Genomic DNA, 27,149 nt, shown 5'->3' with positions numbered 1-27,149 from the left:
CAGACAGACCCCAGTACCCAGACAGAAGCTGCAGAATCAGTATCTAAGATAGTAAAAAATGCATTACATTTCCCTTGTAATCATGGAATGCACAATTAAGTCAGCAACTTTGTCCTTAACATACATCACAAGTTTTGCTTAGGAATCACATTGGTCTTTAAGCAGCTTTATATTCTGCAGTTTGAACATTGAATAGGGCTGATAAGGATGGAATTGCAGCCATAACTTTGAATGCATCCGATGAAGTGAGCTGTAGCTCATGAAAGCTTATGTTCAAATAAATTTGTTAGTCTCTAAGGTGCCACTAGTCCTCCTTTTCTTTTTGCGAATACAGACTAACACAGCTGCTACTCTGAAACCTTGAATTTATGGACACTCAGTGTCTTAAAAAAAAAAAAAAAAGATTCTTACTCTCTCCCTTTTGCCAGCTCCTTCCTCAACATAATGAGACTTGACACAGTGTGTAGCAATTTTTGAAACCATAATGATGGGCTGTGTATTCAGATGCATTTCAAAATTTATATTTACTAGGTTTTGTAAACAGGTTGAGAAGAAGAAAAACCTCTTCTCTGAGGTTGGGGGGAAGAGAGAACTATTTTTTCCTCTTTCCTCATTATTCATTTTTTAAAATGCAGCTTCTGGCTAGAATCAGACATTGCTGAGGTGCCTTGAGAAGACTATTCTTGTGTTTCCAGCTTGACTGGAAGTGAGGATTATCTTAAGTCTTGAAAGCTTGTTGGTGCAGTCTTTGCCAGCCCAGTTTACAGAGCAAGAAGTTTAGACAGATCAGCTAAACCATCTGAACTTTCCGATGCTTATCTGCGTTGAACCACTGGACCTTCTGAGATTCTTCCATTGCTAATACCTGATCAGTTGTGTAAGGGTTTCAGAGCTATTAGGAATGATTAAAATCTCTTCCGTAAAAAGTATTTGCTTTGGCACAGTTTTGTAGTATGAATGCTTAATAACTGTCTAGTAAAAAATCCTTTAGAAATAGCTGTCAACAGCAGCATACTGGACATGTGTGGTTAATCACCTTTTAAAATCTCTCAGCCTTGAATGTTTAACTTAAACTTCTGGCAAGAACTAGTGCTATATAATAATCAGCTGCAAATTCAAATGAAGCTGTTCCTGATCTCTGACCCAATTATTTGTTCACCATCAATGTTGTGCTTCTTGCTGTGCAAAATGGATTGCAGCAGTTTTTAATGAACACATTTAAAAAAAGAAAGTTGTTGCAGAGATACCAAGTATGTTGGGTTTCAGCCTGGTGCTAGCTTTTATAGTGAAGTTATAGACCCACAGCAGGTGGGAATTCGACTGGAAATACTGGAAATATTTGACTGGACTGGAAATATCTTATCCTGCAGTAAAACTACTTCCGTGCTCAAAGTGGTGTCCTGGTATCTGCCATTTTGGTTTCAATAGCAGAGAGTGACGAGATGAATGCCAGGACCAGCTTTTCTCATTGCTGTATGACTTTTAGCAGGACCAACATTTTTGTGTTAAGCCCTTTCTTAATCAACCATGTTGAACTCGTATCTGCAGAATGCACTGAGGTACAGAAGAATCTGTGCATTAGCATAAGAACTTGTGTAGATCAGTGATACTCAGACTGAAACTCAGGAGCTGCAAGTGGCTCTTTAATGTGCCTCCTGCGTCTCACGTGATATACAATCACCATGTGATTTATTTATTAACCAATCTTAAGTTATTAACCAAACAGGATGCTTTTACTCTGTTATTAACCAATTGCAGAATACTTGGTCAGTTATTTTGCTGTGAGAATTATTTATATAGAATACACACAAAGGCACACACACACATTTATACATAGAGAAGGAAATAATGAATTTAACCTCTGAACCACTGAGGGCCGAGTATCACTGGTGTAGATAATACACTGTGGGCTCTATGTGTCACCTTTTAGACAAACTGTTACACTTGGACTTTCTAATTCAAACTATATAGCATCCCATCAATTTGTTGCCTTGAGTTTAAGTGTATTTCTTTCACAAACATCTTTCTTTATTGTTTGACTTTTAGATTACCAGAGATTGATGACTGTGGCAGAGACCATCACAGCTCTAATGTTTCCATTCCAATGGCAGCACGTATATGTTCCCATCCTGCCAGCCTCTCTCCTTCATTTCCTAGATGCCCCTGTCCCTTATTTGATGGGCTTGCACTCCAATGGACTGGATGACAGGTCTAAGCTGGAACTGCCTCAAGAGGTGAGAGAAACATGGCTGGATTGATAGATATTTTACAGGGCTACTAGGTTATTTTGGTAGAAGTGAGAGAGAAACTGAGTGAACAATGAAATCTGTAATAGGGAGTGTAAGGTGGAAACACACATTATGGGCATTCCTATTTGCACTGACCTGGTGGATTTCATTGGGGATATCAGATAAAATCCATTCCAATGAAAGAGAGAAGTAAAACTCACTGTTTTGGGAACTTTCTTCTGTAGTAAAGTTAAACCTTGTAATCTACCAGCTATAGTGTATTAATGCAGTAAAGGTACTTGAAGAAAAAATACAATTTGACCTACAGAAAAGTCCATGTTTATTTGTTGCTAGTTGACAGTAATTGTGTGGTAGACACTATACAGTCACAGAACAAAAAAGATGATCCCTACCCAAAGGAGATGACAGTCTAAATATGGATTTGGGGCCGCACAAATGGCTGCATTACATTTATTTTGTCCCCTTTACCCGCCTACCACCAGTTTACAAGCTCAACAGGAAAGGGTGGCATGGCTGGCTGTAGAAATCAGGGTGTGCTGTGACAGGATGGCCTTAAAAACTGTCTGAGACAGCACAGGGGAATGGCTGCAGGAGCAGGTAGCTGTCATCCTGAGGCTCCTAAACCAAATAGGAGCAGAGCTCCACTTCTGGTAGACTTGAACTTAACATACAGCAGGTACCTTCCCATGCTGTTCAATTCCAAAATCCTCAAGGGGATCTCCACCTCTGAGGTGTGGGAGAGCACCAGCCTGGCCGATGTCTGCTCCAGCTTGGGAGCCGTGTTGCATATTGGATCATATTTTAATCAATTAGTGCCATATAATTCATTCTCAAAAGTACTGGGAGTTTTGAACCCTAAAACTACATGCAAGGTGGTTCCAGAAAGTGTTTGGCCATCCATCCTGCTCTCATATGACTAATATATGGAAGCAATATGGAAGTCTGAACATATTGGCACGCGAGAGCACGTTACAGTAAAATAGAGACTTTCCAGCATTAATGAAAGTGTCTAAATGTCTTCTTAAATCATCTTGGTTTGGATGAACTGATTTTGGAAAAAGGCCTTGTGGCAGGGCAGGGGTAAAACCCCTTGAATGCCCTGCCAAAATGCTGGCTATGCCCTGCTTTCTGGTAGGGAAGCCAGGTGCAGGAGCCCAGGCAGTCAGCAGAGAGCCCAGCTGCAAGCCCTAACCAGGGCCTGCTCACAGCAATGACTTGAGCTAAGTAGCGGCAGCTGGGCTGAGGAAGGGAAGGGCTATAAAAGCCCCGGAAAAAGCTCAGTCAGGAGGCTAGCCTAGGAGGAGGTAGAAGGCTTACAGCTCTGTCTCCTCACCAAAGGCAAGGAGCCGTATGGGCCAGGAGACCCTGGGAAGGGTCTGAATTGGGATAGCTGTTGGGGGAATAAAAGGGACTACACGTTTGCACTGTAAATAAAGACACGAGGGTGAAGCACCAAAGAAGGCGTTGGGACTCTTTATTTGGCCGGCCAACACAGGGCACAGGCACGAGGAGGTGGAAGCCTGTGCGGACCCTGTGACAAGGCCTATTGATGTAAGAACATTTCGTTGTTTTATTCGTGCGATTTCTTTACCCTTTTGCTAACAATGACCATCAATATTTTCTTTAGTGATAGAGGCATCTAGCCTTTTTCAGTAGACTGTTGCTTTCAGAATTAATACCTGTGAAGTGCAACTTGGACACTATGATCCAACTGGTGTTTAAATGCTAGTGTAGGCAGGACAAATCCATCCTCAACACTAGCTGAGTAGGGAATAGAAAAACACTGGTTATGGAATATTAATGATGAACAAAGAAAAGGGCCACGAGTTTATGGACATCTAGCTGCCTCTTTCTATTTTCATTTTAACTTACGTTTTTTCAACATGATAAAAGAGAAATCAGCAAGAATTTGGCAGAAAAATGCATGCTTTTCATTATCCATCAGTGCAGAAACACAGCTTGGCATAGAAAACTTCCTAAAAAGGCCTCTTGATATTCGAGGGGCGATTCTTCTGTAAATCTCCACTTCAGTCACCATGCCAACCCTTTGTTATTTTTATTCAAATCCATATGTCAACTAGTGTTTATAATAGTTTATTTTCAGTTGTTTATCTTAGGAACTGAAAAGTTAAATCTTTCCCTTCAGATACTGTCACATTCTTTTTAATAAACATTGAGTGATTTGTGTTTTTTTTCTAGTACAGCTAAGCCTATATTGATCTGTCTATTTTTGTTTACTCCTTGTTTATGCATCAGCATCATTAATGACACCAGCAGGAACATGCAGAACTTTGAGAATGGTCAATTACTTCAGCTTACTTCTGCTAGCAGATGTTGCTCTTGGTTTTGTTGGGCCCAATGAATATAGCTAATACTGATTTTTTTTTCTTTTAGTTTTTTTTAGCTGCCAGCTGGAGTGAAATGAATGTGTGAGTCTGCATATGTGTATTAGTAATATATATTATTTATTAGTACATGGACTTTTTATTTATACAATAACCTAAAAGTCAATGGTCCATAACAGGTGAAAAAAATATAGTCCCTTCACAATAGAGGAGGAGAGCTTGTCTTTAGAATCTGGAGAAAATTTCCCAACAACTTAACGTTAATAATTTTTAATTTCACATTTTGAATCTAAACTGTTTGACAAGTAAATGGCTTTCTGAAGGGCTTTCTCAATATTCCTAAAAGACCTAAATAGGAATATATCCACTCCCTATATGCTCAAAGTAATCCTTCTAGCACCTACATTTGGGAAGTTTTGTTACAAATAACTTTTGCAGAATTAAAAGTTGGTTTTCTATAGCAGCTCATAGATAAAACAGAATCTTCTGAGGAAAATGTAGTGTTGAAAGGGGTGCTCCAATGTAATTAAACCAGAGTTTGGAATAGCCTGGACTAAAACCTGGCTCCTCTGAAGCTTAAATGGTTCAAATTCTTGTTCACTCTTACACCCAATGAATGGACAGTACTTCATTCTGAGAAGTCCCACTGTGGAAGTACAGATAGACTGAATCTGAACTGAGTTTTATCACTTTGCCTCTACTGCTTCACTAGTTAGCTAATATTTTCTTAGCAGAAAGGAAGTTATGCCTCATCGGATGACTGGAACAAGTCAGTGTGGTCTCCACATTCCAAAAATATTTTTTCCAAATTAAGAAAAGCTGCAGTCAGTCCCAAAGTATGGCAGGTTTCCTCACCTCTTCTCCTGTTTAGCTGTGAGGCAGTACCATGTGGATATTTATAGGATTTTTGATATTCAGGTTCCATCTGAGAGTTTGGCTGCCTTTACAATTGTATTTTTAACTGCTCTGTCTGCAATCAAAATGTTCTCAGGTTTAAAAGAGGAAATAGATTTTTCTTGAAGGTAAACTGCTGGCAGATAGGAGGGAAGCTGAGGGGCCAAAACACTTTAGCCTTAAATATTTTTGCAGCTTCCTTCCTCCACGTTCTCCATTTCCCTCTCCCCCTAGCAAACCATAAATTGGAGCTTCTTATTTTGTTCTCTGACTGTTTCCTCTTATTTTGGAAAAGCTTTGTTTCCAGCTGTCCTGCCCTGTGGCTTTATGTTCAAGGTTTGTAACATGAGTGGCCACTCCAAGTAATTGACTGGAAATATTTTCTGCGTTACTTTCAATACTATCGTGAGTTTTTTACATCACTGTTTTTCTAATGTACTAGATCTAGTGCTCACCTCTGGTGATTTCGTACTTTAGGTCTTACAGGGTTGCTCCCCATCCAGGGTTGGCTGTGCTGCTCCATGTATGGAATCTAACTTCTGTAGTTTGCAAGAAGGCTTTTTATTTTGAGACTTGTTTTGGAGCTTGTTTGGGTTTTTCCTGAATTACCAGGAGTATTCTAAAGGTACTGCAAACTTCTATGGTACAAATATACAACAGATAATATGAGTTGGGGGAAAGTAAACCAAGTTATACTCAGGTGGACCTGCAGAGCTCAATAACATGCATCTGTGTCCTCTCCCACTTGTTATGAATGAACGCTACATATAAAAGCAAACCTTGGTCTTTGGGTACAATGTAGTTTTGATGTGCCCCAAACTGGGGAAAGAGCTACCCATGTATGTGAGTGAATTTGGAGATCTGCCAAGGTAAATCTACAGAATAACCTTATTCTGTATGAATACATGTGCCTGCCCAAGAGGTGAAATTGAGAAGAAAAAGAGATCCATACTAAGGGTATGTCTACACTATGAAATTAGGTCGATTTTATAGAAGTCGATTTTTCAGAAGCAGTTTTATACAGTCGATTGCGTGCGTCCCCACTAAGTGCATTAAGTCGGCGGAGTGCGTCTACAGTACCGTGGATAGCGTAGACTTTCGAAGCAGTGCACTGTGGGTAGCTATCCCACAGTTTCCGCAGTCTCCATTGCCCATTGGAGTTCTGGGTTGAACTCCCAATGCCTGATGGGCCAAAAACATTGTTGCAGGTGGTTTTGGGTACATGTTGTCAGTCGCCCCTCCCCCTCTCCCTCCCTCCATGAAAGCAACGGCAGACAATCGTTTCACAGCTTTTTTTCCTGGGTTAACCGCCCAGACGCCATAGCACTGCAAGTGGGAGCCCACTCAGCTCACCGTCACCACTGCTGTTGTGGGCAAGTCTACTGTGAGGGCTGCTGTGATCCAAGTAGCCAATGCAATCATTGACATTCTGTTACCAAGGGTAGTGACTCTGGGAAATGTGCAGGCCTTTTTAGATTTTAGGTGCATCATATTCCTGTCCTTTGTCACTGGTGAAGAAGTCTTGCAGGCGCACATTCCACAGGAAACAGCTCCAGGGCTCTTGCTCTTTTGCCTTGGCCAAACAGCAGCAGCTCCTGGGTGCCTTCACATCAATGGTGAACAGCTCCACTGCTTCCGCTGCAACTCTGCAGCAGATAGTGCAGTAGGGCTGCTAGCCGTCCTCATCAATGGTCTTTTGCTCGCTCCACCGCTTCCGCTGCAACTCTGCTATCCTGATCTCCTGTGAGCTGGAGGCTTCTGCCTCAGGCTGCTCTCCCAACCGGCAGCACCATGCAGTTTCACCTACCCCAGCCTACTCCTTGCTCCCATGGCTCATGAAGCCTGGACAGTAGTAAGGAGCAGTTCAACTGTAGGCTGAGCAAGTGCAGAATGGTGGTAGAATATGCCTTTGAACGTTTAAAAGCTCGCTGGTGTTGTTGGTCAGACCCGAGCGCAACCAACATTCCCATTGTTATTGCTGCTTGCTGTGTGCTTCATAATATCTGTGAGAGTAAGGGGGGGACATTTATGGCAGGGTGGGAGGTTGAGGCAAATTGCCTGGCATCCGATTTTGAGCAGCCAGACACTGATTAGAAGAGCACAGCAAGGCACACTGCATATCACAAGAGACTTTGAAAACTAGTTTTGTGACTGGCCAGGCTACGGTGTGACAGTTGTGCGTTTCTCCTTGATGTAAACCCGCCCCCTTTGTTGATTTTAATTCCCTGTAAGCCAACCACCCTCCCCCCTTCAAAATCAAGTAACTATTGTTTTGAAAACATGCATTCTTTATTAATTAAAAAAAATTGAGATAACAGACAAGGAAACCGCCAGTGGTTTTGGGTACATGTCATCAGTGACCATTCCCTTGCTCCCTCCCTCCGTGAAAGCAATGGCAGACAATAATTTCTCACCCTGTTTCCTGGATTGCCCGCGCATATGCCATAGCATGGCAAGTGGGAGCCCACTCCATTCACCACTGCAATTGTGAGCATTGTAAACATCTCACATTTGCCCTTGGAGATTTTGGCATATATATTGGCATTACGTCTTTTGGAACGGAGTTCTGATAGCACGGATTCGTCTCCCCATACAGCGATCAGATCCAGTTCCCCCTGCTTTCGGGGGACTGCATGGTCACCTGTGCTGATGAGCTCGCCATGCTGGCCAAACAGGAAATGAAATTCAAAAGCTCCCGGGGCTTTTCCTGTGTACCTGACTAGTGCATCTGAGTTGAAAGTGCTGTCCAGAGTGGTCACAATGGAGCACTCTGGGATAGCTCCCAGAGGCCAATACCATTGAATTGCGTCCACACTACCCCAAATTCGACCCAGTGATGTCGATTTTAGCGCTAATCCCCTTGTTGGGGAGGAGTACCAAAATCGATTTGGAGCCCTTTAAGTCAACAAAAATCGCTTCATCATGTGGACGGGTGCAGGGTTAAATCGACCTAATGCTGCTAAATTTGACCTAAACTCGTAGTGTAGACCAGGGCTAAGAAAATGTTCATGCAGCTTAATGTGATCATTTATTTTGGAGTTTCTCGCCTATTTTTAAAATGTGTTGTCATTTTCTGTTTGGCACAGCAGGTGAGAGTTTTTTGCCATGGATTCTATTAATTCAATCACAAAGATCAGTATCTGTTATCAGTATTTTTGGTACCAGTAATACCAGCAGTCAGCTTTAATATATTTGGAAATGCAGCTGCAGGCTGATATCAAAACTATGCTTTACTGTGAACATATACTGTCCAATATGCTCAGTTTTAAAACAAATAAAATAAAAAATACTTCTGCTTTTCAGTTCATACAACAGTGGAAACGTAAAGCAACTAAAAAATGGCACCATGCAGCAATACAAAAAGCCTTGTAGGTCCCAATTGTTGTATTGCGGCAAAAGCAAACTATTAATATCAGTAACAAAAGCAGTGGTGTAGCATCATCTGTTAGCTCAAAGTTTGGAACACTTTTCATATTGTACAGAGATCAGAATGATTACATCTAGGAGCTTATTTCCAAATCCTGCCTTTCCTTGACTTTTGAGAGTAGAAATCAAAATTTGTCTTACACCATGTGTGAGTCAAGAGGCGTCTTACCCATTCATCAATTCATTGTTTTTTGAGTTGATCACAAAAAACAGATTGACACACAGTTTGTGGAATTACAAGACTCAGCCTTTTATCTCTAACTCTTTTACCCATAGAAAGAGAGAGTTCAGGTAAGAAATATGAAGTACCTAATTTAGACAATGGAAGAGAACTGAGTTTTAAGAACTAGCTAGTCAGTGGTTTTCAAATGGAGGACATTTAAGAATAGAATCTTGCTATTGTAAACACAGTAGGAATGTCTACACTGGAGTTTTGAACTCTAGATTTCAGTTGTTTTCAACACTTCTGTGTCCAGGCTGGAACAGATGTTTGTGGAGTGTCCAGACTAGTGTTTACAAACATATTGGCTAACTCAAGTTAATTGGCAGTTAGCTTGAGTTAAGTCTAAAGGAGACAGACCTTGAAGATTATATTGGTATAGTTAAAGCAGTATAGCCCCCAGCTTTGTTCCAATATAGCTATTCTCGTACAGAGGTGCCAGTATAAATGTGCCCACTTTAGAACTTTTACTGGTTTAACTATTTTAGTTATTAAATCACAGTCCTAACTGCAGTAGTTTCAGTAGTACACAACTGGTGTGTAGACAAGGCCTTGGGTACATTGGAAAGTCAGCTGCAGAGGGTGAAATTCATTCAAGTTCCATAGGGTCTTGAAAGAGCCTGAATTCAGCAAAATCAAATAAAAGGAATTAAGGCTTTGAAGCTGTGTATATGGGGCTTAGACCAGCAATGTGCCAATAGTGCTATGCAGTTGCATAAAGCTGAGCATATGTGCTTAAATATTTTGCTTTATTGGAGACAGAGTGCTCAGCATTTTTGCAGGATTGTGCCCATGGTGGGGGCATGGCGCTAGTGGTTGCATCACAGGCCTCTAAGGAAACCAGAGAAGGAAAGGGGAGGGGCTGTACAGGAAGACGCTTCTAAAAATTGAAGTGGAGGGAAGGACAATCCAGTTTACTGTAAATATTTTTACTGTTAGTGCTAAGAGTGTGGTTTGTTTATCAGTAATGTAGATCAGAGTGCTGGCTACACAAGCAAATCATAAAAACCTAGCATGCAAAAGCATCTGAATGTTTTCTGTGTTTCCTTTAATTTATCTTTTAAAGTAATTTGCTTGCTCAGCTAAATTGTGAGAATATTGCAAGAGTTTATCTGGGGCATTTCATAGTACAGGCTTAATTTGTATATTTCTTTCTGTGAAAAGAAATGCAGGGTGGAAAAGCACAGTGGCCATTCAAATAGTAATCATTTTGAAATTTCTGATGAGGTTGAGCAGGGCTGTTCAGTAAGTGCTGGGAGAGTCAAACACAAGTAGTGTTTGCTAAAACGCTTGTTTGGAATGATGTGGTGGTCCCTGTGATCTTGGGCAGATGTCGTTTCCTTTTCTGGTCATGTCAGAATGCGGAAAAGAAGATGACATTTTCACATTTGAAGGTGAAGTTGTGCCTTAGGCCAAAGCTTCTCCCTCCGCCGCCGGTGTAATGCTTGTGTCCATCGGCATTTAATCCCAACCATTGCAAAAATCTCACTTCTCAAACTGGATCTTAACAAGGGCCTTGTTTTGTTTTTTGTTTTTGTTTTACCATTCCAAAACAAAGCTCTTTGTTTCTATGAATTCCAACACATTAGATCATCTTGACCAAGAGCATTACTTTGAATGCTAATGGCTGCTTTGTGTGTTTTTCCTATTCATTGATCGGATGATTTCTTGAGGATGCTGCACATTCATTTAGGACCCTGATTAGGTTGTGATGATGACCAATTTAAAGTCATTCCTTCCTCTCAGCTTTAAGACAGCCATTTGCAGAGTTAATTTCTTCAAGCTGCTGCCACCAGTAATTTTCCCCTGCAGATTCTGATTTGGCATAAAGAGCAGCAGCACTGTGAATCAGTGTAAATGGTCATCATGGATACTTGCAGGAATGGAAGAGAAACTTTCCTTGAAGCATAGAACCCATAAAAATGTTCTCTAGGCAAGACAACCTTTATGGGGCCAAGTTCTGCCCTCAGTCATACCATTGCAGTTAGCCTTTTAAATGGCTTCCCTTGTGTTGTAAGCATATTCAGTCTCTCTCATGTCTATGCAGAGACACCTGGGTGTAAGTGGCCTGATCTTGCATCTGCTATGCATGTGCTTAGTTCCATTGACTTGGGTGCATAAGGCTAAGCACATGAGTTTTTGCAGGATAGAGACCTTGGATACCAAGGTGAGAGGTGCCTTAAAAATGCTTCAGGCTACTCCTTCTGAACTTTCTTCATACTGTAACCCCATGTTGCCACAGAAGTATTTTTTTTGGACCTTCTTCCTATCTAGCCACAATAGGAGGGGGCAAAGCAAATCTCTGAAGCCTGCTTGTGACCTCCCCTCCCCTCTTCCCTTGAGAGCCTGTGTTAGACAGATCCCCTGCTGTACACAGGCTTTGACTCTGTTTTATGTAGATACAGGAGAGGAGTCTGAGTAACATATGCACATTGTATGAAATGTTCAAAATAGAAGTATTTTTTTCTACTTTCAGCATAATGACAGGGTGGGAAGTTACTAATTGTTAAGTGAATGAGCTATTTTCTCTGCCTTTTAAGTGTCTTTTTAGGAAACATTGATGCATTTTCCTCCTCTGTTTTTAAATGAAACTGAAGGAAAGATATAGGCTTGATGCAGGAATTACTGAGTGAGATTTTTGGCTTGTATTCTATAGAAGAACAGTGGTCCCTCCTGGTTTTAAAATGAGTTTTGCCATTTACTTAATGAGGCTAGGATTTCACCATATGAATCTATGAAAATTGATTTACCCATCACACTCATAAGATTAATAGACTTGAAGCCCTATTTATTTTGGTCCATAAAAGTTTGATTACACTGTAGGCTGGACATTAAACTATAACATTCAAACCATATAACATTTTAGTGCTTCAGAGCATAGTATGATTGATTACTGCAGGAGGCTGGGAAGAACCTTTTTATTGGACAGTTGGGTGCAACGTTGGGTATGATGAAAAAAACCATGGCACTGAATCTCAGAGCCTGGGTTAGCTGACTCAGGCTCATAGGGCTTGGGCTTCAGGGCTAAAAATTGCAGTGTAGACTTTTGGGTTCAGGCTGGAGCCTGGGCTCTGAGACGCTCCTCCTAGTGAGACTAGAATCTGGGCTCTGGGACCTGAGGCCAAATTACGCTGCCATGTTGTATCCTTTGGAGCCAGCCGTGGCCATGCCAGGGGTCTTTTTATTGTAATGTAGACGTACCCTAAGTGAGCTTTTTTTTTTTAGTTGTCTTTTGAAGCATGAGGTAGTGGCTGAAGCTAGAGGCAAGATACTTGACAAAATAAACCAATAGTATGGCAAAGTAAATATGTTTGTGTGCTTAGTCTCTGAAAGCAGAGACTAACTTTGTGATGCCCTGTCAACAATTTTGCTAAGACAGATAATATCTTTCCATTATTTAAACTGAACTTCTAAAAGTTAGTTTTGACTTTAGAAGTACATGTGTGCGTGTGTGTGTATGTGTGCATAGCAAAGCAAGAGATGGCCCATGCATTAATTTCTGGAGGCTGGCATTGTTCACAACCCAGTCAGGCTATGCTCCCATGAGTAGGTCATCAGAGCTCTTTGAATGAATGGTGAAAACCTCTGTACACTTTTTAATTTTTCATTCTATAGAACATATCCAACTCTTAATGCACGTATAATTAAAAAAAGGGGGAAATCAAGTAACTACAAATGGATACAATGTCAGTTAATGGACTCACTGCCTCTTCTCTCCCACACCCTTACAAATTGAAAAATCAGCACTTTGCTAAAGATCCTACAAATGCATCAGTCTTGCAACACAGGGTGGATTGATTTAAATAAAGACAATTGAAGTCAGGAAGTGAAAAGTCTTGATTTTAATCATCGATTTTTAATCAACTTTTCCATTTGTATTTCTGTTACTTTCTAAAGGTGCATTCTCATTGGTTGATGAAATAAGAAGCGATGGAATGGGTAAGACAGAGTCCCTCTGGGCAAAAATTACATTGGGCAAGAAAGCTATTGGAGCCTCCCCTGGGATAGTGCTTGGGGTGTGCTATAGACCGCCGGGATCTAATTTGGATATGGATAGAGCCCTTTTTAATGTTTTTAATAAAGTAAATACTAACGGAAACTGTGTGATCATGGGAGAGTTTAACTTCCCAGATATAGACTGGAGGACGAGTGCAAGTAATAATAATAATAGGGCTCAGATTTTCCTAGATGCGATAGCTGATGGATTCCTTCATCAAGTAGCTGCTGAACCGACTAGAGGGGATGCCATTTTAGATTTGGTTTTGGTGAGTAGTGAGGACTTTATAGAAGAAATGATTGTAGGGGATAATCTTGGCTCAAGTGATCATGAGCTAATTCAATTCAACCTGAAAGGAAGGATTAACAAAAATAAATCTACAACTAGGGTTTTTGATTTCAAAAGGGCTGACTTTCAAAAATTAAGGAAATTAGTTAGGGAAGAGGATTGGACTGAAGAATGTATGGATCTAAAGGTAGAGGAGGCCTGGGATTATTTTAAATCAAAGCTACATAAGCTATTGGAAGCCTGCATCCCAAGATCCGGGAAAAAATTCATAGGCAGGAGTTGTAGACCAAGCTGGATGAGCAAGCATCTCAGAGAGGTGATTAAGAAAAAGCAGAAAGCATACAGGGAGTGGAAGAAGGGAGGGATCAGCAAGGAAAGCTACTTTATTGAGGTCAGAACATGTAGGGATAAAGTGAGACAGGCTAAAAGTCAAGTAGAGTTGGACCTTGCAAAGGGAATTAAAACCAATAGTAAACGGTTCTATAACCATATAAATAAGAAGAAAACAAAGAAAGAAGAAGTGGGACCGCTAAACACTGAGGATGGAGTGGAGGTCAAGGATAATCTAGGCATGGCCCAATATCTAAACAAATACTTTGCCTCAGTCTTTAATAAGACTAAAGAGGATCTTAGGGATAATGGTAGCATGACAAATGGGAATGGGGATATGGAGGTAGATATTACCATATCTGAGGTAGAAGTGAAACTCAAACAGCTTAATGGGACTAAATCGGGGGGCCCAGATAATCTTCATCCAAGAATATTAAAAGAATTGGCACATGAAATTGCAAGCCCATTAGCAAGAATTTTTAATGAATCTGTAAACTCAGGGGTTGTACTGTATGATTGGAGAATTGCTAACATAGTTCCCATTTTTAAGAAAGGGAAAAAAAGTGATCTGGGTAACTATAGGCCTGTTAGTTTGACATCTGTAGTATGCAAGGTCTTGGAAAAAATTTTGAAGGAGAAGGTAGTTAAGGACATTGAAGTCAATGGTAAATGGGACAAAATACAACGTGGTTTTACTAAAGGTAGATCGTGCCAAACCAACCTGATCTCCTTCTTTGAGAAAGTAACAGATTTTTTAGACAAAGGAAACGCAGTGGATCTAATTTAACTAGATTTCAGTAAGGCATTTGATACCGTGCCACATGGGGAATTATTAGTTACATTGGATAAGATATGGATCAATAGGAAAATTGAAAGGTGGATAAGGAATTGGTTAAAGGGGAGACTACAATGAGTCCTACTAAAAGGTGAACTGTCAGGCTGGAGGGAGGTTACCAGTGGAGTTCCTCAAGGATCGGTTTTGGGACCAATCTTATTTAATCTTTTTAGTACTGACCTCGGCACAAAAAGTGGGAGTGTGCTAATAAAGGTTGCAGATGGTACAAAGCTGGGAGGTATTGCCAATTTAGAGAAGGACTGGGATATCCTACAGGAGGATCTGGATGACCTTGTAAACTGGAGTAACAGTAAGGGATGAAATTTAATAGTGAGAAGTGTAAAGTCATGCATTTAGGGGTTAATAACAAGAATTTTAGTTATAAGCTGAGGATGTATCGATTAGAAGTAATGGAGGAGGAGAAGAACCTTGGAGTATTGGTTGATCATAGGATGACTGTGAGCCGCCAATGTGATATGGCCGTGAAAAAAGCTAATGCGGTCTTGGGATGCATCAGGAGAGAGATTTCCAGTAGGGATAAGGAGGTTTTAGTACTGTTATACAAGGCACTGGTGTGACCTCACCTGGAATACTGTGTGCAGTTCTGGTCTCCCATGTTTAAGAAGGATGAATTCAAACTGGAACAGGTACAGAGAAGGGCTACTAGGATGATCCGAGGAATGGAAAACTTGTCTTATGAAAGGAGACTCAAGGAGCTTGGCTTGTTTAGCCTAACTAAAAGAAGGTTGAGGGGAGATATGATTGCCCTCTATAAATATATCAGAGGGATAAATACCGGAGAGGGAGAGGAATTATTTAAGCTCAGTACCAATGTGGACACAAGAACAAAAGGATGTAAACTGGCCACCAGGAAGTTTAGACTTGAAATTAGATGAAGGTTTCTAACCATCAGAGGAGTGAAGTTTTGGAATAGTCTTCCAAGGGAAGCAGTGGGGGCAAAAGATCTATCTGGCTTTAAGATTAAACTCGATAAGTTTATGGAGGAGATGGTATGATGGGATAACATGATTTTGGTAATTAAATATTCATGGTAAATAGGCCCAATGGCCTGTGATGAGATATTAGATGGGATGGGATCTGAGTTACCCAGGAAAGAATTTTCTGTAGTATCTGGCTGGTGAATCTTGCCCATATGCTCAGGGTTTAGCTGATGGCCATATTTGAGGTCGGGAAGGAATTTTTCTCCAGGGCAGATAGGAAGAGGCCCTGGAGGTTTTTCGCCTTCCTCTGTAGCATGGGGCTTGGGTCACTTGCTGGAGGATTCTCTGCTCCTTGAAGTCTTTAAACAATGATTTGAGGACTTCAATAGCTCAGACATAGATGAGAGGTTTTTTGCAGGAGTGGCTGGGTGAAATTCTGTGGCCTGCGTTGTGCAGGAGGTCAGACTAGATGATCATAATGGTCCCTTCTGACCTTAGTATCTATGAATCTATGAACATGTTTTAATGGTTATAACTAAATTTGCGCTAGATTTGGTACATCTTTTTGCTACTACATTATATCTATATAATTACTGAAGCCATTTTATAGTTTAATATTTTCAGACTCTAACTGTACATTTTTAGTGTAAAGCGTAAAGCTTGACCTAAAAGATTAGATGTTTTTCCCTGATTGTTTCTTTATATGGAAAAGCAGCCTTTAACTGAAAAGGTTTAAAAGAAGCTCATGGATTCAGCATATCTATTTTTTGTTTTTATGGTTAAGAGATTATAAGTCTAGGCCTTAGTGTATTTTTAAAAATAATCTAAAAAAGTATTGTTAAAATATCCATAAAAATCAGATTTAAATAAAAATTCAAATTTTTCACTTTGATTTTTACCCATCCTATTGCAACATGATCTGAAGACTGCTTGAGGCTATTATACCTACCTTGATTCTGGCATATGACAGTTTTTTCAATTTCTAGCTATTTTCTTTCTGCAGTGAAATTTGAATCTAGTATCTTTAAAAGGCTTTTAAAATAGGGAAAACTGCCTTTCCTGTTTACTTTGAGGAATATGGCTCTGATTCCGGAAGGCATCCCTGTATAAGAAGGGCTCTTAACCAGTTGTTTAACTTGAAGCCTGTGTTCAAGTCTCCTTGATTTCAATGACACGTAAGTGCTATCCTGAATGAGGACCTAAATTACTACTACTTATTACTTGCATTGCTGTAGCACCTGGGAGCATTGTTCATTAATCAGGACCCCATTGTGCTAGAAGCTGGAGAGAAACAGAACAAAAATCGGGAGAAATATTTGTTCCCTTTGAATAGAGTAATGCAAATATTATACAACGCATGTTTAAGCATGAGCAAGCAGAAGTACTAGTATGGTAAATATTAAATGGCATAGTAACAACTGGTTGTGTGATAACCAGCCACCTCTGTGGCTTGCATGTAGGCTGTGTGTATAGTACTCTGAAGAGAGCCTAATTTCTATACAGCAGTTTGACTAGAAGAAGAAAATGTTTGCGAGATGAGCCAAACACTGGGCTTCCCTTGTGAAGAAAACTTCACATCTGGTTTGGCTTTTCCTTTATTGGCAAAAGGTTTTATTTTCTGGATTATGCAGGCACTCTGGTCTCTCTGTAATTAGGCTGAAGCTAGCAGTCCATTATAAACCAAATATTTGTCCAATTCTCCTCCAAATACCCCAAATAAATCTTTCCCATACTGAACCAAGCCAATGTAAATGTCACATAGAGAATCTTTTGCTAGGGTGAAATATTGCTGAGAAGCGTAAGGAAAATTGGATGAGGCTTTTGTGAAATGAGGGGTAAAAGAAAAAAGTATTATTTTTTGTAAGTGGCTTCTCACTGATTAAACAACTTGACAGAAATTAAATATTTTTTGTTCTGTTGTCCTGAGCAATTACAGGTAAAGTGGACTGGTTCTGAGGTTTAATTATTTGTTCAGTACCCTGTGTTGCAAATACTTGTACTCTGCTTGGTAGGTATTTGCAGGATCGGGCCTTTAGTTGTTAAAACCTCTGATGCATATATGAGGATCACTGGGAAATTCCTAAATTCAGTCTTCTACTTAAAATACAAGAGCTTCCTAAATAATGCATCTGGGCCATGCTACATGGTTTCAAAGAAGCACATGGGAGCTGCTCTGCTGTCTACCCCTTCGGATGTAAACAGCTGCAGTTTGCATGTGTCTTAAGGCTAGCACTGGAGGCACTGTAGTGTGCACACCTAACGTTTATTGTGTTAAAACGACATTGGTACTGAACATAAGTCCAAACCAACACATGTGCCATTTAAAAATTGCTTTTAAGGGCTGGAGGATGAACCCACACTAAACTTCATGGTACTCAGTTTATTTACTGCAGAATAACTATTTTGAGTCCATTGAAACACAAAAATCTTTATTGTGGAATCAAAGTGAGGGATCCTGACCATTACCCTGTGCACCTCTCACTGAAGATGGGATCTTAATTCCTTAACAACTCAAGTGTTAGAAAACCAGAAAATGTGGAGTTAGGGGTTCTCCACATACCCATTCTTTGTTTTATTATTTGTTAGGTAGGACTTAGGGGCCAAATGAGAATGGAAACCAATTATGCTAAGCTCTGTTCAAACCTAGGATAATACAGTCCTAGCCTCAAAGAGCTTACCTCTTAGAAGAAGGTTAGTTTACAATATAAAAAACCCTACAAATGTTTTAAAAAAAAATCCAGGAAATAAGAAACATTTCCTTCATAACATAACCACACAAACTTAACTCTGTCCCATGGATGTCAAGAGGAACTGGGACTATCATAGTACGGAAGGGACAGCATTAATTCACGTGATTGGGATCAGTGCGTGAGCAGCCACTATGCAAAGCCACACATGAGTTAGTGTCCTCACTGGTGTGTCGCCAGGACTTCTCAGGGCACATACTATGGCCATCTTGTCAAAAGCTTGGGAAACCATGCCTTGCAGTGTGCTCTTAAGGCCAACAGATTCAGGCTGTGTTAACCCAAGGAGTGTATGTGGAGTAGAGGTACATTTAAGAGTCCATATACAATATGTAAAATGTATCTTTATAAAACATTTAAATTCCATGTTTGAAGCTTAATGTTATGCTATCCTGACTTAATTTTGCAGGCTAACCTGTGTTTTGTGGACGTAGACAACCATTTCATTGAGCTTCCAGAGGATTTGCCCCAATTCCCTAATAAACTCGAATTCATTCAGGAAATCTCTGAGATCCTAATGGCATTTGGAATTCCACCTGAGGGAAACCTGCACTGTAGTGAAAGTGCCTCAAAGATGAAAAACCTCCGAGCATGTGACATAGTTTCTGATAAAAGAAATGGGAACATAGCAGGATCACCTTTAAATTCATATGAACTGCTAAAGGAAAATGAGACCATAGCAAGGCTTCAAGCACTTGTTAAAAGAACGGGTGTGAGCCTAGAAAAGGTAAGTTATGGAATTGCATATAATCTCTTTGGGAGTTGTATTACAGAATTGCAGTATCTGCTGAGTGAGTGAAAGATTTACGGAGTGGTGGTCTGAATGCTTGGGCCTTACCCTCACTAGAAAAAAGTGTATTTTTAATACGTGTTTGCTAACCCATATTAACATGGTAGTATAGACAAAGGCAAGTTGTTGTGGTTTGGTCGAGGTTAATCCCTTGGCTCCACCTAGTGTTTATTTTTCTCTGTTGACATGTTAAAAATACTTGCTTTGCCTACACTAGGGTCTTAACTTATGTTAGATAATCAGTGTTTTAAAAACATACTTTTATTTTTCTTATGTAGACATGGCAAGAACTGGCATACAGTTATTTGTGGAGATTAATCTTAGCTTTCACATAAATTGGTGTGTTGGCATTTTTCTGTCTCAGTTTCTCCACCTGTTGAATGTGGAAAATAATGTGCCCGCCTCAGCGATGCTGTGAGGCTTTATTCGTTAATGTTTGTAAAGTGTTTAGGGCCTGGTTTTCAGAGATACTGAGCACATATGGCTTTCTTTGTTCTCAACTGTGGGTTCTCAGCACCTTTGAAAATTGGGCCCTACCTGCATAAGTGGGGTTATTGAAAGTTCTCCAAGGTTTGTTTTACATTTCTAATATGGAGGGAAGATTTTCTCAAAAAGGTTTGCTTGTTTGTCTTGGATGTTTGTTTGCCTTGCATGTTTAAATTGCTCCCCACAGACCTCCCCTTTGGTAAGGCTGATTCTTGCTTGTTTTGCCGAAGTTAGTGCTACAAGAGGGGAGATTAAATGAAGGAACTGACTTACTGCTCTAGGGAGTAGAGCTGCTTTAAGGAAAGAAAACTGTGTGAGGATAGTAAGGGTGAGCATTCAGTTACTAGATATGAGACTCTCTCAAATCAACTGTGTTTCTTTTAGGCTTTTCTTTTGCATTGTTTTCTTTCTCTTCAGAGGGAAATTGGGAAGAAGCTTTTGTTTTGCTTATTGCATTAGAAAATAGTGGGGAGAAATACAGGTGTCTGTCTCCTGTGAGTTTCTATGCACTCTGGCCTCTCTGCACTCTCCTCCATTTTAGATTAGAAAACAGTTTCCAAACTCCCCTTTATTAACTTTCTGTAGAAATGTCTGTGATTGTGTATGTGGACAGGGCATAACTTTGTTAGGTTTTTGGGTTTTTTTTAAACTGTTTGAGAAAAGAAAACTGCTCCTGAAGTAGCTATCCTTTAGTGCCTGGCTCTGAAGCTAGAAGTAATTTGAAAATTTGAAACACTACCTGTCTAGGATAGAGTTGGAAAGAACTGTTGAATGTTGCAGCTGTCTGCACTGGAGAGAAGTCATTGTAGAATCCATGGGTACAGCTGGTTCTTGGCTAAGGCCTTTGTACCAGGCACTGCAGCCAGCTAGTATAACCAATGTGGCTTAAAATGCATTGGTTAGCTGTTGTGTGTGGGTGCAAGTCATGAAGCATATGTGGAAAGCTCAAGATATTGCATCCAATTACTTTTTTCAGTGGCATGTCCCATAATTGAGGCAGGAGATATGAATATGCACCATTTTGGATATTTTACATAGTTAATTATGGCTGAGATTTTCATAGCTACCTAATGAACTGGACACCCAATTCCTGTTAAAATTAATAGGAACCAAACATCCAGATCCTCTGTGTAGCTTTGAAAACCTCAGTCCACGTCCTTTTTAAAATTACATTTTAAAGCATTGTTTTGGCTGTTTAGAGAAGTGTGTGGTTTTTAAATAAAGCTTGCCACTGAGGACTTCTGATCTTGGAAGAATGCCTACTCTACTTGGATAGCAACTTTCTTTTGATTATGCACATCGATATTAATATGAATGTCAATACATAATGACTTGGAACAGTAATAAATATGGATTTATGATACACCTGAGAGAAAAGCATATTCACCTAGTGTGCCTGAATAGTAAAGTCTCTTGTGACCTCATAAACGTGTTGTTTTTTTGTTTGTTTAAGGACCAAAGAAAGTAAATGGTGTCTCTGTGTATTCTATATATTATCTATCTTTTAAAAAATGCCTATTTTTAGTGTCCTGAATATCCAGTTTATTATTGGAGCTGTAATCTCTTATAGGAACAGTCTTTTCAGCTGAGTTATTAAATGCTGCTCTCCGTGATAGTGCTGTGAAACCTTGTGGGTTATAGGTTAGAATGTTGATTAGAGGAATGACAATTGGATAACAAACAGGGCCTGAATGTGGGCCTACATTCCCTGTGTACTTAAACCTCCCATAAAGGAAGGGACACATTTGGTTCTAGTATGTTCCCTTACTCTCTCAGCTGGAAGTGCGAGAGGAGACCAGTAGCAACAAGGATCTCAAAGTTCAGTGCGACGAAGAAGAGTTCCGGGTTTATCAGCTGAACATTCAAATCCGAGAAGCTTTTGCCAACCGTTTTACGCAGATGTTCGCAGACTATGAAGTATTTGTCATTCAGCCAAGTCAGGACAAGGAGTCTTGGTTTACCAACAGGGAGCAGATGCAGAACTTTGATAAAGTAAGTTTGAAAAGAAGTGCAAAACTGAGTCATGTTTGTTTAAATAATTACTAATCAAACCTGAAAGTACAAGTTATCAGAGGTGGTCAGAAAATGGAGGTGGGGTGGAGAAGGAATGTTGTGAAAATTTTAATTTCTTCTTTGAAACCTTCCAATCAGTTGTAAAAGAGATGCATATTATTATACATATAGTGATATTTATATTTGAAGACATTCTAGTGCTTGTGGTAGAGAACAAAATTATGTAGATGACAATAGGCTCTCCCCCGACGTCCCTTCAGGCTCAGATCCAGAGAACCAGCCCATGCTACAGTATCTGCACAGCTGTTTTTAGAGCCGTAGCATGAGACTGTGTCTGTCGACTTGGGCTCAAAGGCTCGCTGCTGTGGGCTGTGAAGACATACCTTCTGGGACTGATCCAACACCCACTGAAGTCAGTGAAAAGACTCCTGTTGACTTCAGTGCGCTTTGGATCTGACCATAAGTACATAATGTGTATATCGAGTGTTGTTTTTGCCACTGGGGGAGCTTAGCTGAGCTAAAATTTCAAAATGTTGGGTTTTTCTAAAGTCCTTTATATTTTTTTGTTTATAAATGAAGTGCTAAAAATAGTTGATTGCCAGGCAAACTAAAAAGTTTGCATAGTATATTTTTCAAGATGGAGTTGACATCCACAGTAAAATGAAATGTTGTTTGCAAAAAAACCAACCTCCCCCAAAAACAGAAGGCTTTGGATCTCTCTAAAACTCTTCAATATGTCCGTGGTTAGAAATACTTCCACTTTGCTATAGTTCTGTATATAGTTAAGGCATTATATAGACTTTATATAAAGTCACTTGTCTATTTGTTCACTAGGCATCTTTCTTGTCGGACCAGCCTGAACCTTACTTGCCTTTTCTCTCAAGATTTCTGGAGACACAGATGTTTGCATCTTTTATCGACAATAAGATTATGTGCCATGACGAAGATGACAAAGACCCAATTTTGAGAGTGTTTGATTCTAGAGTAGATAAAATTAGACTGTTAAATGTTAGGACACCAACTCTGCGCACATCTATGTATCAAAAGTGCACTACCATTGATGAGGCAGGTAAGAGTAACAAGAACATTTCTTTCAGATGTAATGAGTTATAGCCGTTGTCACCAGCACCTTCAAAGTTAGACTACTTGTTCAAATAAGATATTTTACCAGCCATAACATGAATCTAAATGTCTTAGTGTTTCAAAAACAAATTAGAAGAGCTGGAAATTGAGGCTCTGGTGGAGAAATAAATTCTATACTGGAAAGGGCAGTGCAAGAATCTGAGACAGTGAGCTAACTCTGTGAGATATCTGTAAAAGGGAATTCCGCTCAGCTCTCCTCTTCACCTGCCTGAGGGTGGGACGTTCCAGATAAGATGAGCATCTTGCTGCCATTGGTAGCAGTCCTTGGATACAGTACAGACTTGTACATAAGCCTCCCTGTTCAGATATTGGTCAATATGGGGATTCCCCTATCCCCTTAAATTACAGATTTGGTGGGTTTGGTGGGTTTTTGTTTTTTTTAGTATATATGGTAACTTGAAAAAGGAAGGTTATCTGCAGTGCTTAAAGTGGTTTGAAAAGTGCGTGTGTGTGTGTGTGTGTGTGTGTAGAGGTGTCTGTCATAATCTGGGAGAAGCAGCTTTGGTAAGGCAGTGCTTATAGTGCACCTCTCAGTGACCCAACTTGATTAAAACTTCTCCCCCACCCCTACACTTAGCGCACTGGTTATCTGTAAAGTTACATGCTTAAGAGAGTTTTTTTTTTTTTTAAACATTCAGAGAAAGCTATTGAATTAAGGCTTGTAAAAATAGATCACACTGCAATCCACCCACACTTATTAGATATGAAGATTGGACAAGGGAAGTATGAACTTGGGTTTTTCCCCAAGCTTCAGTCTGACGTACTCTCCATAGGACCAGCAAGCAACAAGTGAGTACACAAACTTCATTGTGCATTATGGAGTGGCACTGGATCTTGGTGAGATCTAAAGCATAAGACCAAATTTGTGATGTCAAAATGCAAATTTAAACACTTCTAAATGACACTTTAGAATGTGGTGGACTCTTAAGGATTCTTTTAGTAACAAAGTGAAGCAAGGAGGCCAGTATTGCAATGGGGACAGAGTTAAGGTTTTTGAGTGACTTTATTTGATACTGGTTAAAAGAGAGAGCCCTGTGCCAGAGGTCAGTTAAGAGGTAATGGCTTAAAATAATGGACCACCTTGTAAAAAGTGGGAGGAAAGAGGAAGAAGAGGATAGTAGCTGCAAAGGTGACTAAGAAGCCGAAAAGATGTGGAAACTAGAAACCAAGTGCACGAGATTGTGTTTTTGCTTTTTTTCCTAAGAACTATGGACAGATTTTCCAGACAGATTTTATTTTCAAACAGTACAGGCTCTCTGCTTACAAAGAGATGCTAAACAAGTCAAGTGTTACACAAGTGTTCTTGCAGCTAACTCGTGTTTGGCACTGGTTTTGGCTCATCTGTTGTCAGTGGGTGTTTTTTGTAATGTGGGCAGGCCCTGTGACCAATCCAAGATGGAAACCTTTGCTCCTGCTTTTCGCTCCTCTTCAGCTGACTCTTGGTATCTAATGAATAATCTTGTTTGATCTGTAGATGGACAAAGAGAAATGCACCTGCGCAGTGGAGGCGGAAAGACAGACAAAAACAACACACAGAGCACCTGCGTCTTGACAATGATCAGAGAGAGGTGAAAGCTGTTCAGTAACTGTAGAATATGATTTTCATTACAGAAATCACACTGTCTTCCCTACAAAATGTCAAATCAGTTATTCCACAGTAAACCTCAGCTGTTCCTTACTCTGGCCTTTCAAAAATAAAGAGCAGATCCTCAGCTAGTGTAAAATGTCATAGATCCATTGACGTTAAAGGAGCTATGCCAGTCAGGATCTGTCTCAGGAGTGTGAAACCAATGGTAAAAAAAGGTAACTAAGTTGCAGTGTTTAAATGTGCCAAAAGTCAGATACCAGTATGCAGGTAGACATGCGCTGTCTGATCTGAGTATTGGGCTGCGCTTGAAGGCTGAATTGTTCAAAGTGCTGATTTTCAGCTCTAAATCTACTATGGATCCTATATGCTTTGGGAGGATTCAAAATAGTTCCTTTTGTAAAAAGTGATGTTCCTTTGATAAGTATACATCTGTGTTTTGAGGAGGGGGCCTGGCTAGAAAGAAAGAAAAACTCCAAGAATCCCCATGTGAACCTTTTAAAGTGACATTAGTTGGGTCATATGATGCCAGCTACTTTGCAGTTACTTAAGCAAGAACAAAATGGTGGGTTAGTTCTCTGACCATCCATTGCACAAAAAATATAGTGGTTAAATGTAATATGAGAATCATTTTTCCAGTGTTCTGATTTCTTTTTAAAATATTTGAATGGATATGTGCTTATATATAAACAAAAAATAAAGCTTTGGGATACATTATTTTATGTTTGGGTGAAGAATCTTTTAACCTTGTTCTCTTTAAAGTTTATACCAAGATGCTTGCAGGAAATTTTTTTTGAAATATATTTTCTTGTTCATTCATTCCATCATTATATGTGAACAATGATATAAAAGGTTGAACTGCACTTTCCATTGTAAACCCTATTTTCCAGGATTTTGTGACTTGGTTGTAAAAATTGTAGTTGGAGATAAAATTAGATGTCATCTCTTTTGTAACTATATTAAAAAAGAAAAAGGGGTTTGTGCACTTTGATTGTACAAATAAGGAACATTTACTTCTTTCACATGCTCTTTATGGTGCTGTGTCTCAGTAACATCTTCCATTTAGGAGAAGAAAGAGAAAGTGAGTAGTAGTTAGTCAATAATCTGACATTGTTTTTGACAAATATGGTGCTAGCAGGTGTGAACCGTTGAGGTATCAAACTGTAATTATACATGTAAATAGTCACTTTCCATTTTTCAGAAAGATTTTTTTTAACGAAAGCTGAATATACTTAGCAAATGGTTAATTATTGGAGAGCAGCTACCTTAGTATGTGAGGTAAATAATATATCTTATGAACCATATTGCAAAAATGTGTTCAGCAGATGGAGCTATTCTTGTCCGTAGGGTTAACTTATTTTAGATATTTATTTAGAGTGGTACCAAAATCTGTTGGGTACTTTATCCACGGGGAACCCCACCCACATAATTCCAGATTTTCCCCATTAGTCTGTCACAGCTGTAAGGGAGTAATTTTGAGGGTTTTTGAGTGGAGAAGTGAAAATCCTTGTGGCTGGTAGGCAGGGATTGGTAAAAATAAAAATTAAATTGATGGTCTGAGGCAATTGTCTAGAACAGTGGTTCGCAAACTTGTTCCGCTGCTTGTGCAGGGAAAGCCCCTGGCGGGCTGGGCCAGTTTGTTTACCTGCCGTGTCTGTAGATTCAGCCGATCGCGGCTTTTACTGGCCGCGGTTCACTGCTCCAGGCCAATGGGAGCTGCTGGAAGCAGCCCGGGCCGAGGGATGTACTGGCCACTGCTTCCAGCAGCTCCCATTGGTCAGGCACAGCAAACCGCGGCCACTGGGAGCCATGATCAGCCGAACCTGCAGACATGGCAGGTAAACAAACTGGCTCGGCCCGCAAGGGGCTTTCCCTGCACAAGGGGCAGAACAAGTCTGGGAACCACTGGTCTAGAAAGAAACTTTGAAGTTGAGATTTGACAACTCTTAAGACTCTTGTGAAATTTTATCACAAGTATGCAGTAAAGGACATAGTTCATTTTAATTCTTTGTTTAATCTCATCACAATTATAGTGTTTAAATGCTTTATTTGCTCTTTCCTTTATATAAGCTTTCATTATTTACGGGTTTTATGTTGCATATTTATTTATTAGTCTGAGCTTTAAATGGCATTGAGTTCTGTCTTAATTGTTTTCTTTTCTGTTTTTGCATGCACGCTTTTATCATATCTGCTTACCGTACTTTTGCTTAACATGGGCTGTCTGATTGTTTGCTACAAACCTCTCCTGCCAGCATCTGGATTTTTCCTTGCCAGAGCTTCATTTGCGATTATATTTAGACTGGGACCAGCATGACTGGCTTTTCAGACCCTCTATAAAATCTGTGTCAGAGCTTTACCTGGTATGTCATATGTATAACATGACCTGTAGTCATGACATCAAAGATGCATAGTTAAATATATGTACTTCATAGTTCTTTAGACTGTTTCAGAAGGCAGATAAAGCGTGGATTTTTTGGTTTTTTTTTTTTTTTGGCAAAAGATGAACACTTTATTCATTATGATGTAGCAAGAGTAGGATTTCAGTCAGTCACAATCCAGAACAATCAAATGCTGCCCTCTCACAAGTGTCACTGAAATACATATTGATCCATCCATCAGAATGCAGCAACATTAGCAGCACAGATCTTTCATGAGTCAAGGAAATCATTTTTCCTCTAAAATGTTGATGGTTCTTTTTTAGATTTGTAATATTGGAGCCTATTCACAATAAACTGCTGCTTCAGTTATCACACTCCTTCGCTTAGCTTCTGTCTTTAATCACCTGACAAAGCCATTTAGGGTATGTATGCATTGCAGTTAGATGCCCGCAGCTGGTCTGTGCCAGCTGGCTTGGACTCGGGCT

The 27,149-nt window shown here is 39.9% G+C and overlaps 1 protein-coding gene across 4 annotated transcripts in view; it reads left to right on the top strand.

Moving 5' to 3' along the window:
* Positions 1-27,149, top strand: part of DENND5A (DENN domain containing 5A) — a 115,714-nt gene that overhangs the window by 50,087 nt on the left and 38,478 nt on the right. For 3 of the 4 annotated variants that reach the window (XM_077818391.1, XM_077818390.1, XM_077818393.1), the window contains exons 5-10: positions 2,047-2,234; positions 18,679-18,996; positions 21,322-21,537; positions 22,393-22,627; positions 23,340-23,490; positions 24,176-24,269. In XM_077818391.1, the coding sequence (XP_077674517.1) occupies positions 2,047-2,234; positions 18,679-18,996; positions 21,322-21,537; positions 22,393-22,627; positions 23,340-23,490; positions 24,176-24,269 (1,202 nt within the window). The remainder of the gene's footprint in view (positions 1-2,046; positions 2,235-18,678; positions 18,997-21,321; positions 21,538-22,392; positions 22,628-23,339; positions 23,491-24,175; positions 24,270-27,149) is intronic. The other variant, XM_077818394.1, reaches the window with a different exon arrangement.

This window comes from Eretmochelys imbricata, chromosome 6 (genome assembly GCF_965152235.1).
Source record: "Eretmochelys imbricata isolate rEreImb1 chromosome 6, rEreImb1.hap1, whole genome shotgun sequence".
NCBI classification, from domain to species: Eukaryota; Metazoa; Chordata; order Testudines; family Cheloniidae; genus Eretmochelys; species Eretmochelys imbricata.
This window is presented reverse-complemented; position numbering and strand designations above follow the sequence as displayed.